Genomic DNA, 13,075 nt, shown 5'->3' on the forward strand with positions numbered 1-13,075 from the left:
TTTTGTTAACACCATAGGGTTACCAGCAACTGACAAGCCAAATATTAGAGTCGTGTCCAATAGTGTCATTTGAATTTCATCATTGGAGCATAGCATGAACACATGACTCTTGTAACTCACACATCTATAAGCTTCATTAGGAACACGTTGTCTCAATGAGTGGTTTAGTCATTGCATATTAGGGGTTTTGACTTTCTTATGTTGTGGTCATTGAATTATGAACATGGTTCAATTTGATTTTTCGATAGGGAATTTGAGTTGTGCAATCTGGAAACCATATTATTTTAAAAAAAAATGTTAAAATTAGGTTTAATTATTCATTTGGTCATTATAGTTGCAATAACTTTTCATTTTAGTTCCTATAGTTTAAAACATCTCATATAATTGTCATCTTTTTCTCTTTTCATCTTCATTGTCTAAAGTCACCTAACGTTGTTTGAGATGAACATTACAAGACTTATCATTGTCAAAGTGTCACCTTGGTTTCAAAGGTAACATTTTTGACATGGCAAGAACTTGTATTTAGTGAACAAAGCCAAGAATGAGTATTGCTCAGCACCCCACGAGTTCCATTGGACATGTGGGTCTTTTCCTTAATTCACAATATCCATTGTTGGAGGCGTGGGTTTTCAATTTCCAACAAGCATTGTTGTAGGTGGTGGTTTGCATTTATAGAACACTTTGGTGATAATGAACAATGGGTATTTTTTTTCATCAAGGAAGGAGGAAGGAAATTCATTTAGTAGCAATATGAAGTCTAATGGGTAACCATATCACTTTTTTTTTTCAAATAACATTGATTAATATTTGCCTGCGAAGATCAAATAAATTTAAAAATTAAAACTATAAAGATCACAATGAAATATTTTAAGTTATAAGAACTTGATCCTTATACATGTAACAAATTATTAATTTGATTCCTATATAACGACCAAATTAATAATGAATTGTGATGATAATTTTAATAAATTTTCACGTATACGTGGAATAATTAAGAATCCACCACATTCATATGAAGCTAAATATGTTTTAACTTATTATTATTTTATCTTAAAATAAACCTATTATTATTTGTGATTAGATTATTAGATCTAGATGATAGATGGTGGCATTACGAATAAATTCAAAATATAAATACGTTAATTAAGCTTATTTGAATAATAGAATTATTTAAAAGGGAGCATTGCTTTTGGAAGGTTCGAAACCATTAGCGTGTGAGATGCATTGCAGGGTGCAAATGGTATTTGATCCAAAACGCGCATATAAATCGGGTACCCCCGTTCTTGTCTCTCCCTCCTATATAAAACCCTTTCTTTCCATTTTGCGTTATTGTAAAGCATTCTTCGCCTTTCTCTCTCTTCTTTTTACTCTCTCTCTGTCTCTCTCTACGCTTTCTCGTTCGAGATCCCTCAAGGTAATTTCAAATTCAGCTATCACCTTCTCTTTCTTTTCTGTTCCATCTATCTATGCGAACCCATTCCACCGCTCGTAATTTCATTTCCCTCTTCCATGCTTTGTATTGCATGTGAAATGAATTTTGAGCTTTTTTCGCTGTTCAATTTGGGAACTGCTTCGTTCGTTTTTCTTATATGCTTTGGTTTGTTGCGTTGCGGCTCTTTGAATTTTGATTCGTTCGATCTGAAGGTTTCGGGATCCGGATGCTCAGATCGTCCCCCCTTTTCGCAATCCGCGTTGCGATAATTTTGTGATTTCATTTCCTTTTTCGCGATCTGTTTCGGTTTTCGTGTGATGATTTTGCGGATCGAAATGCGTGCTGTTGTTTTTTTCGTTTGGATTGAGATCTGGCCGAATCCAGTTTCGCAGATTTGATTGTTAATTCACGCATTTAATTAATATTGATATGGCTTGCTGGAAGAAGTGTTTGATTTGTGTTATTTTTTGGGATTATTTTGGCCGAATGGAATGATTTGGTTGAATGTTGCTGAGGTTCAGTTGTGTTAATGTTGAGTGCAATTTGTGAATGTAGGGATCCACTAACTGAAGGAGAAATGGGGTTGACATTCACCAAGCTTTTCAGCCGGCTTTTCGCCAAGAAGGAAATGCGAATTCTGATGGTGGGTCTCGATGCAGCTGGTAAGACCACCATCCTGTACAAGCTCAAACTTGGAGAGATCGTTACCACAATTCCCACCATTGGTAAGTGTTCCTTGATTTTGATTTTGGTTATATATAATTTGTGTGTGTGCGTTTGTAATTTTTTACCTATAGAGTATTAATGTGCCTACATTTTCATTATTGATCCTATTAATACCTTGTAGAACCATTAGTTAAATAACTAATTTTGGAGGTAGTTACACGCTAGTAAGCTTTATGATGAATCATACATTATTGAATCTGTAATGAACATATTATAATTGTTCTCATTAACTATTGATACTACTATAACTAACTACTGGCTCTTGTAAAAAAACAAACAACTTGGTAACTTCTTTCATACTAAAGAGAGATTTCAGGGTTCCTATTTATTTCAAGTATTGTTACATAACTGGGTGAAATTGTAAGATCAGCTGGATGCTGTTACTCACAATTTTATGTTTTCTTATTTTTAATTCCCTTAATTGTTTTAGGGTTCAATGTGGAGACTGTGGAATACAAGAACATTAGTTTCACTGTCTGGGATGTTGGTGGCCAGGACAAGGTTTAAAGTTTGATCTTTATGCATTCTTAGAAATTTCTTGATAAAGCCTTCATGGTGCTGAGTTATTTGTCTTGGAGGTCAGTAGATGAATGCTCATGTTTTCTTTTGCAGATTCGTCCCTTGTGGAGGCACTACTTCCAAAACACACAGGGTCTCATTTTTGTGGTTGACAGCAACGACAGGGACAGAGTTGTTGAGGCCAGAGATGAGTTGCACAGGATGTTGAATGAGGTAATAGTTCATTTAGATTGGTTCTCTTAGGGTCATGATATATATTTTTTTTTGTTTTCATGTCTGTTCATTTTAGATATTCATCTGGCATTTACCCTAAGTTTGGATGTAGAGGAAGAAAATAAGGAGAGCAAATTTTTGAATTTTGAATTATTTTTGTTTGGTTGAAAAGAAAATGAAGGGAAAGAAGAGAGAAAAGTTGACTTCTAAGGGAAAAAAGTTCTATAATTTTCTCCCCAGTTAGATTGGTTCTCTTAGGGTCATGATATATATTTTTTTGTTTTCATGTCTGTTCATTTTAGATATTCATCTGGCATTTACCCTAAGTTTGGATGTAGAGAAAGAAAATAAGGAGAGCAAATTTTTGAATTTTGAATTATTTTTGTTTGGTTGAAGAGAAAATGAGGGGAAAGAACAGAGAAAAGTTGACTTCTAAGGGAAAAAAATTCTATAATTTTCTCCCTAGTTCAAATTTCAAAATTTTCTGTCGTTTTCTTTCCACTCATCAAAAGTTTCACTTGCATAGATGGGGTGTATTATCACAGAATTAGATAAAATGATATTAAACTGGTCAGGATATATAGTTTTAAATATCATATTAAATCTAAAAAAAAAATGGAAGGAAAGAACTGTTCCTGCTGAAGCAGTGAGCAATTTTCTCTATCTGCTATTGGTATGACTATGTTGCTGATACTATGCTGTTAATGATGATACATAAGTTTTCAAAATTGATGTTCTATTGCCCAAAATGGGTGTTTTCCTATTGATGAAAAGGAATTTATAATAGAAAGCCTTTCTTAAAATTACTTAGTTAATTGACTTGCTTTTTGTGGAACTGTAGTGTCTGCAACATTCAAGCACCCTTGGAAGATGAGTTCTTATTGATTTGTCTTTTTGGCTTGATGTTAATAATGACATCATGACCAGAACCATTGATGGTTTTACTTTTGCTTTCTGTTATATTCTTGTGATAAAATGACCTAATTTTTTCTTAAATATTTCAATCTTCTTTTCAGGATGAACTGAGAGATGCAGTATTGCTCGTATTTGCTAACAAACAAGATCTTCCCAATGCAATGAATGCTGCTGAAATTACCGACAAGCTGGGTCTCCACTCTCTCAGACAGCGCCACTGGTAAATATTTTGATCATGACACCCTTCTCCTGAACTGATAGCTATCCTATTGAAATTTAACATGCTTTTGTGTTTCTTTCAGGTACATCCAGAGCACCTGCGCAACCTCTGGGGAGGGTCTTTATGAGGGTTTGGACTGGCTTTCCAACAACATAGCCAACAAGGTTAGCTATTGATTTCTTTCTTGCATTTTATCTTGGGCATTGGACTTTGATTAAAAATGCATGTTATAAGTATGTTGACGTTTTAGTTGATTGGAGATGGTAGTAAAATTGATCTGTGCATTATACAAGCTGCTTGAGTATATGGGTTCTTTTTTTTATATATATATACCTTAACCCTAAATGTACAATTCTTTTTCTATATAACATTTCTTAGAATTTCTTAGAATGTGGGTTTGAACCTAGCTCAACCTCAAATGCTAGCTCTTAGGGTGGGGGGTTGGCTCCTACCTATATACTTTACTTGGTATTATTTCTAGCTGATATGAGACTTAGCTCTTGGGGTGGGGGGTTGCCTCCTACCTATATACCTTTTCATTGCCCTTCTGAGTTTTATAAATTGAAAAAAGGTGAAAGTTTTCTGGAACTGTGCTGATTTTTTTCTTCGTGTGATTATCATTGCAGGCTTGATGCTTTTTGGGAGTCTTCTTGTGGATTGGTGATTCTGGATGCAGGGGTGAATATTATCTAGTTTGTTTTTTTGGTTCTCTCATGAGACAAATTGGCTTTATGTTAATGTTTTATGGCTTAGGACATCTTGATGGCTAAAATTATAGTAGGAATTTGTTTCATGGGATGTCTAAATACTTTTGAGTTTTTTTTTTTTTTAATTGAGTTTGGATTCAATGTTTATAACTGTAATTGATACCAATCAATGCGCCATCCCATTGAGTTATGATTTTATTTTGCTAATATTCCTCATGATTATTATTGCATGATACCCAAAAAATGAGAAATCTTTGAATATTTGTAGTGCTCGGTGATACTGCAATATTCATCCTTCGTTGCATAGTGCAACTATGCAACTAGCCAGGCCATTTTTATATTTTTCGACAATCATGTTCCTCTGTTGCTCCACTATAGGATAAAATCGAACACCATAGAACAGAGTAATGTTTCCCAGTTGTCACGCCAAGCAGAATTTCAACAATGGCGTAGATCTGTAGTTAGCTTCAATGGGTGTAACTTCTATCTCACCTTTTAGGGTAAAGGGTTAAAGGCCTTAATAAGGTCTTCACATATGAAGTTGCTCTTCATTTTAACTAAGTTTGTAATGGGTGTATTTTTTTCTTTGAAAGCTCAAAAACGTATTTTATATTCTTTAAAACAGAAACTTGAATTTGAACATTAAAAAGATGTTTGCACGGTCTAAAATAAGATTTACGTGCTTGCACTCAAAATGTACTTGAAAAATGTATTACGTTTTTCAATCTATAATAAGCTGTCACTCCTTGTTATTTTGTGTGTTTTTAATTGTTATCGTCTATTCATTTCATGTGGTATATTTAATGTGTCACGTTACTCAACTTAAAAATTTATTGTTCTAGCCTCTCTAGGACAGATACGAGTGCCTGGAAAAGGTACTATTTTATTTGCCCATAAGAAACCACTTTTGTTCATATTTTTTGAGATTTAAATGTTTTAGGTAGCATACTGAGTATGGTTCCTAAATGTCTTATTTATTTTGAATATAAATATAAGATGAAAATAATATATTTAAAAATAGAAGATATATATATATATATATAAAGAGAGAGAGAGAGAGAGAGAGAGAATTAGTTAAAAAATGAAATTCCAAGAGAGAAGGATGCAAAAACAAGGATCAAGGGAGAATGGGAGGGATAGAGAATTTAACTTTTTAAATTATGGGAAATTGCACTGTCTTTTTTTTTATTTTTAAAAAAAGTAATAAGGAGAAGGAGAACATTAATCAAGGTCTTTATATCAATTAAAAGTGAAAAAATATGACTATGTCTTACCGTATCACAATTCATAGCACCAATTGAGCATTGAAACAACAATTCCAATCAATATACAAAGTGTATCCAACCTACGTGTAAATGCAATGTAAATCATGACTTCCTTAGTTGAAAACTTCCAACACATGAAGACACATAAGAAAAAGTTTTGGTAATGACAACCAACTCTTGAAGCACTCTAAAAAGGGAAGACAAAGCCAAAAGCTAGCAACTATTTGAAGATCCTTCCCAAGAACTTAGAAATATTGTGTAAACTTCGTATTCATTAACCAATTAAGTCAAGCTACAATGATCCATTTAGAGAACTAAAATTGAATTAGGGTTAACAATTAGGTAGGAAATGGAATCACCTTAATCAAACAAGGCTTAAAAGGTTCAAAATTTTTGTTTTAGGGAGTTTGAGTTTGACTTGAGGAATCAAGTTTCCACATTCAAGAGTCAAGTTTAAGAAGTTCAAATTCGCGTTTGCTTGTAGAAATCTCCCAAAGTCTCAGAGTTCTAGTTAGGGAGACACAAGTCTCATAGGTCTTGGAGATTTAGGAATAATTTCACATCCAAATTAATCTAATTTTTTCCTAATCAATTTAATTACAAATATCATAGACCTAATCAATTGCAATAGAAAATGAGATTTTTTATTGGTAGAAAAATGAAATATTTACATATTATCTTTTTCTAATTCACTAATTCTTTTATAAGAAAGTTTTTTCAAACAGAAAAGGAGTGATCAATGTAATACCCTTTGTTATAATTACAACCCGTAAAAAATATATCAAAACGAATATGAAATTCCAAAATTATAATAGTTTGAAAATACCTCATGTATAATAAAGTAAGTCAAATAAACGAGTCTTTACAAAAAGAAAATATTATCATCAAAATATGGACATCTAAATTAAATGAACGCTAAAAATATAACAAAAGTAGCAGCATCCAACGTTTTATTTTGAAGCACTAACCAAGCTAAAATAAATGTAACTAAGAATACTATGTCTTCAAGTCTCTTAAAACTCAACAATTTTTTGTCTCGTGATATGAAAACAACACTTATAATGAGATGATAATTCCAATGAATAAAATAACTAAAAAGAATTCACAAATAGTGTTGTCCTCAACCAACACAGTAATCCAAAAAATCAACTATAGTATCCACAATGAATTTAAAATAAGATTGTGTGTGTGTATACACACACTCCAGTAAAAAATCATAATAAAACAATCACAATTCATGGCATTCTAAATAAATAAAATATTTAAATAAACGACAACACCTCATCACATCCAAATAAATATATAATAGACACAACTTAGTGATTTTCAGAATCACAAGACTCAATTCTTTGATTCCTGGAACCAGTGTAAATCTCAGATTCTTTAAAGGGTCTATGAGTTCATATTTCATGCAATGACTTCCCCTCCTCATCATAAATAGAGGTATTCAGAATCGATTCCCCATCTCAAATGGAGGTATCTATAAATAAATATTATTCTCATCCCAGATGGAGATATCTAACACATTATAATCTCATAATAAAATGTACATCATCATTCCTTCTCAGAAGGTGATGATCAACTCACAAAATTACAAGAATATCATTCTAAAAAAAATACCAACAAACTCCCTAATTTCACGCATCCAATAATAATTCTCAAAATTAAACCACAACAATAATATAATCAGCTAATAATATGAAACCACATATATAACAACAATTATATATGTAATATAATAACTAAGACATATAATATTTACAATGACTATAACATAACACACATATGTTCAAATTGGTCTTGATCTTTAAGGTTAAATTATATATTCATTAATTCAATGATAAAGCCCTTTAGAAAATGCATATATATATATATATATATATATATAAAGAAAACACATTCTTAAGCATTCGTACCATGACTTCATACCATGGAGGTTTAGAAAAAGTTGTTTTACTCACCTCTTTGAAGCAAGAAATTTGTGCTCTTGATATTCTTCTTCTCCTCAACCAATTGTGTCAAAAGAATTCTCTTGCTTTCTTTCTTTTTCTTAGTCTTTGAGCAACCCACTAATACCAATAAAGATTGTTTATGTGTGTGATTCTTAGAGAATGACTGTCTACTCTTATATAAGAATTGTATTTAATTTGAAATTTGTTTAATCAATCTTTTTTATCTATTATTTCTATTATCTTTAATTATAATTATCTATAATCAATCTAATATATTCAAACAATTTAATCTATATTTTTCTTTACTAAAAGATATATTTAGATATCTTTATCTAAATAATTATTGGATTATTTTTAGAAATTAATAATATTTATTAACCAGATTAACAATCAGTGTTATTAACAGTTTAAGAGTGAACATAGCTCAATTAATGAGGTTTGGATATTGATGTCTAAGGTTTTCCTCAAGCTCACAGTTAGCCTCTTCTAGAGTCAATCCTTCCCAAACTACTTTCACCAAATGAATTGTCTTATTCCTCAGAGTCCTAGTGCTTTTGTCAGTGATTTGAAAAGGTCTAGGCTTATATGTCAAATTACCTTTCCATTGTATTGACTCAAGAACTATGATGTGTGAAATATCTTGTACATACTTCTGGAGTTGAGAAACATGGAAGACATCATGAAGATTTGACAGTTGTGGTGGAAGAGCCAATTAGTAAGCAATAGGCCCAACTCTTTTTAGGATTTGAAATGGACCTATGAAATGAGGACTTAGCTTTCTGACCTTCATGGATCTCCCAATCCCAGTCTTACGAGTAACTCTCAAGAATACATGTTCTTTTCCTTGAAATTCTAAAAGCTTCCTTTTCTTGTTAACATAACTTTTTTGCCTACTCTGAGCAGTGTGCATCCTTTCTCTAATCAACCTAATCTTATTTGTGGTTTCCTGAACTATGTCTAGCCCTATCAAGGTCTTCTCACCCACCTCACACCAACATAAAGGGGATCTACACTTCCTCCCATAAAGGGCTTCGAAGGGTGCCATGCCTATGTTAGCGTGATAATTGTTGTAATACACAAACTCTATAAGGAGTAAAAACTTATCCCAACTTCCACCTTCATCAAGAACACATGCTCTAATCATGTCTTCAAGGGTTTGTATGGTCCTTTCTATCTGATCATCTGTCTGAGGATGATAAGTTGTGCTAAAACTTAGCTTGGACCCAAAAGCCTGTTGGAACACTATCCAAAATCTAGGGGTAAATCTAGGATCCCTATCTGACACTATAGAGGTAGGTATGCCATGAAGCTTAATTATCTCCCTAATGCCAATTTGTCCAATCTGTAGGTTTCCTTAATTGGCAAGAAGTGAGCAGACTTGGTTAGCATGTCCATAATTACCCATATGTCTTAGGCAAACCCATCACAAAATCCATAGAGATTCGTTCCCATTTCCATTCAAGAACTTGTAAAGGTTACAACAAACCTGAAGGTTTCTGATGTTCAATCTTAACCCTATGGCATACTAAACCCCTAGATACAAATCTAACCACATCTTTCTTCATCCCTATCCACCAATACATCTTCTTTAAATCCTGATACATCTTGGTTATCCTTGGATGTATCGTGAACTTACCCTTATGGGATTCCTCTAAAATTTTCTCTCTGAAACTGCCCTCCTTAGGGACTATGACTTTTTCCTTAAACAACACTAGGTCATCGACAGATAAGGTATAACTTATTGGTTCACCAATGACTATAGTTCTTGGTTTAGAAGTTGTTCCTTCTTAATCAGGTCTCTAATGTTACTACCAATCTCCAGTCTATTCTACTTCATGTTTAATGCATTCAGAGACACATTCAAATTCAAGTCCCTAAACTCCTATATCAAGTTCATCTCTTGCACCATCAAGCTAAACATGTGCAAGGACTTCCTATTAAGAGCATCAGCCATTACATTCGCTTTCCCTAGGTGGTACTTTAACTCAAAATCATAATCCTTGAGAAACTTTATCCACCTTCTTTGTCTCATATTCAACTCCCTCTGGTCAAACAAATATTTAAGGCTTTTATGGTCACTAAAAACCTTAAATTTTGCACTATACAAGTAATGCCTCCAAATCTTTAAGGCAAACACCACAGTTGATAACTCAAGATCTTGGGTGGGGTAATTTCCTTCATGAGTCCTAAGTTTCCTAGATGCATATGCCACCACCTTGCCCTCTTGTATCAATACACACCCTAAGCCATTTTTAGAAGCATTACAATAAACCTCAAGGCTCACCAAAGGATCTGGTATAATCAAGACCGCTGATGAGACCAACCACTTCTTAGCTCTTGAAAACTTCCTTCCCACTCCTTATCCCACTCAAAAGGTTTCCCTTTCCTAGTCAACTTGGTAAAGGGTAAAGCTAGTCTAGAGAAACCCTCCATGAACTTCCTATAGTAACCCGCCAATCCTAGGAAACTCCTTACTTATGTCACTAACTTAGGTTGTCCCTATCCTAACACCGCATGAACCTTATTAGAATCAACTGCCAAACCCCTACGAAAGATGGTAAGCCCTAAAAACTTCACCTCATCAAGCCAAAAATCATACTTTTCTGCTTGGCATACAAGTGTTCATCCCTCAAAATCTACAACGCTACTCTTAAATGCTTCTTATGGTCTTCCGATGTTTTAGAGTATATCAAGATATCATCTATGAACACCACCACAAAACTGTCTAAGAATGGTCTAAAGATTCGGTTCATGTAATCCATAAACACGGCTGGAGCATTGGTCACATCAAAAGGCATTACTACATACTTGTAGTGCCCATACCTTGTCCTAAAGGCAGTCTTAGGAATGTCTTCACTCTTGACTCTAATCTGGTGATATTCCGACCTTAAGTCTGTCTTAGAGAACATTGACACTCCACACAATTGATCTAGAAGGTCATCTATCTTAGGTAATGGTTACTTATTCTTGATAGTCACTTTGTTCAGTTGCCTATAATCCACACATAATCTTATGCTTCCATCTTTCTTCTTCACTAAGAGTATTGGCGTTACCCAAGGAGACACACTAGGCCTAATGAACCCTTTCTCCAACATCTCCTTTAATTGTTTCTTGAGCTCACTCAACCCTAGAGGTGACATCCTATAAGGTGCTACTGATAAGGTCCACTCCTAGGTACAAGGTCTATGTTAAACTCAACCATATTTGGAGGTAAATCAGAGACTTCCCTAGGAAAAATATTTTGGAATTCGTGCACTATAGATATAGCTAGCATGTCATTTTCAGCCTCCATTTTAGCAGAGAACAAAAACATGTATCCTTGAGCCCTATAAACTAAAGACTTAAGGCAAGCAACAACAGAGACAATGGAATTAGACATAGAGGAATCAATTGGCATTGGCTGTTTAGCATTGGAAATAGTTTTATCTAAAAAATTTATGATGGCACAATTTGAAGACAACCAATTCATACCAAATATGACATCCAAACAAAACAAAGGCAAGCATATAAGATCAACAATTAAAGTAAGCAATAGAAGTAATAAGCTTCTCTTTTGCAGGAGTAGCAACACTTAAATCAAAAGGCAATTTAGAAACTAGCAAGGCTAAATCTTTCACATAATCAAGAGATATGAATGAATGTGTCACTTCTGAATCAAACGATATAATTATTTTTCTTTCTTTAATAAAACACACACCTTGAATCAAACCATCAGACTCCTTCACCTTTTCCCCTTGGAGTGTAAAGACTCTCCCCTGGTTTTGTGGCCTTGGTTGGGATTGCCCCTTATCCCTGCTACTTCTAGCATAGTGTCCCACTTTCCCACATTTGTAGTAAGTAGTTTATGCTGTAGGACACGGACAATCTCTATGAATCAAGCCACACCATTGACATCCGACACCTTTGTCATTCCTAACTTCTTGCACATGTTTTCCTTTTGTTAATGGTGGGCACATGTCGCAATTGCTTTTGAAACTTGTCATCCTTGCTATGGAATTTCTTCCCATCAAAGTTAGCCTTCTCCTTAGATCTTTGATCCCTTATTGCTTGCATTTTCTACTCTGCTATGCAACACTTGTTCACTAGGGTAGTGATAACTGCTAATTATAAGTATATTTTGGGGTTAAATTATATAGGAATTTATAATTTTTCTCTCTTAATTTTTCTTTTTTGAGAAAATAATTGTTAAATTAATATCGTTTACGTTTTTGTGCAGAGAATATTAAAAGTGATGAATTTATGATGCTTAGTGAGTAAAATAAAGCACAAGAAAGCAAGCTAGTTAAGGAAAGTATAGCTAATTAAGGAAAACAAGCTAATTGAGGAAAGCATGACTAATTAAGGAAAGAAGAATAATTAAGGAAAACATGACTAATTAAGGAAAGTAAAGCCGAGCTTAATGCAAGAAGCCTACTAATATGCACCTATAAAAGAAGAAGAAAGAAGAAGGAAAAAACAGATAGAAATTCCAACAGAATACATTTTTTTTATAGAAGACAAAGACTAGAAGAAGGAGAAACAAGTATTGAGAGTCATTCCTTCCCTCCATTCCCTTTCTTATCTTTTCCCCATTTACTAAATATTTCCCTCTTGCAATTGTAAAACCTCCATGACAATGAGAGACTAAATCCCCTTTGTTGGGAACTTGGCAGTCAACTACTCTTGATGTAATTTCTCTTCCTATCTATTTAATAATATCACATTCGCATTATCCTTTATTGTGCTTAATATTATTATTTGTGCTTGATCACCCATTTGCATGGTAAATTTTAAGGGTAGCGTTGTGAAACATTATTTTCTAATAGAACTGGGAAATAGTATCTAAATAAAGTCATCACTAGGGCTAGGTTGATATTTGTTTAACCTGTTATACATCTCTATTCTTAATGTAATTTACTATTTTAGCTCTGCAAAGGAATTTGGGAGAGAAAATAGATAAATTAAGTTCTTTCATGCGGGGGACCAAAGTTAAAGTATACTAGTAGATGCATGTGTAAATTGAAATAATTATAAATAGAGAAAAATCATTAACATTACATCAAAGAATAGCTCTGGTAGGCTAAGTTCTCAACATTCTCATCTTTTGAATTTCCTTCTACAATAATATTGAATTTTCTCATTTTTTG

The 13,075-nt window shown here is 33.5% G+C and overlaps 1 protein-coding gene across 1 annotated transcript; it reads left to right on the forward strand.

Annotated features, from left to right (window-relative positions):
* Positions 1–1,205: 1,205 nt before the first annotated feature.
* On the forward strand, positions 1,206–4,922 carry LOC100807631 (ADP-ribosylation factor 2). The gene is made up of 7 exons (XM_014779316.3): positions 1,206–1,414; positions 1,988–2,157; positions 2,589–2,659; positions 2,771–2,890; positions 3,907–4,025; positions 4,108–4,189; positions 4,652–4,922. Exons 2-7 carry the CDS (start codon positions 2,010–2,012, stop codon positions 4,655–4,657), a joined length of 546 nt encoding a protein of 181 aa, XP_014634802.1. The 5' UTR covers positions 1,206–1,414; positions 1,988–2,009; the 3' UTR covers positions 4,658–4,922.
* The last annotated feature ends 8,153 nt before the right edge of the window (positions 4,923–13,075 follow it).

This window comes from Glycine max, chromosome 8 (assembly GCF_000004515.6).
Source record: "Glycine max cultivar Williams 82 chromosome 8, Glycine_max_v4.0, whole genome shotgun sequence".
NCBI lineage: Eukaryota > Viridiplantae > Streptophyta > Magnoliopsida > Fabales > Fabaceae > Glycine > Glycine max.

What these genes read in the sequence shown, in the direction of transcription:
- LOC100807631 (XM_014779316.3), top strand. Translation starts at nt 2,010, where the DNA reads ATGGGGTTGACATTCACCAAGCTTTTCAGCCGGCTTTTCGCCAAGAAG. An exon ending in ATGTTGGTGGCCAGGACAAG is followed by an intron (nt 2,660 to 2,770) that starts GTTTAAAGTTTG and finishes TTTCTTTTGCAG; the next exon opens with ATTCGTCCCTTGTGGAGGCA. An exon ending in TCTCTCAGACAGCGCCACTG is followed by an intron (nt 4,026 to 4,107) that starts GTAAATATTTTG and finishes TGTTTCTTTCAG; the next exon opens with GTACATCCAGAGCACCTGCG.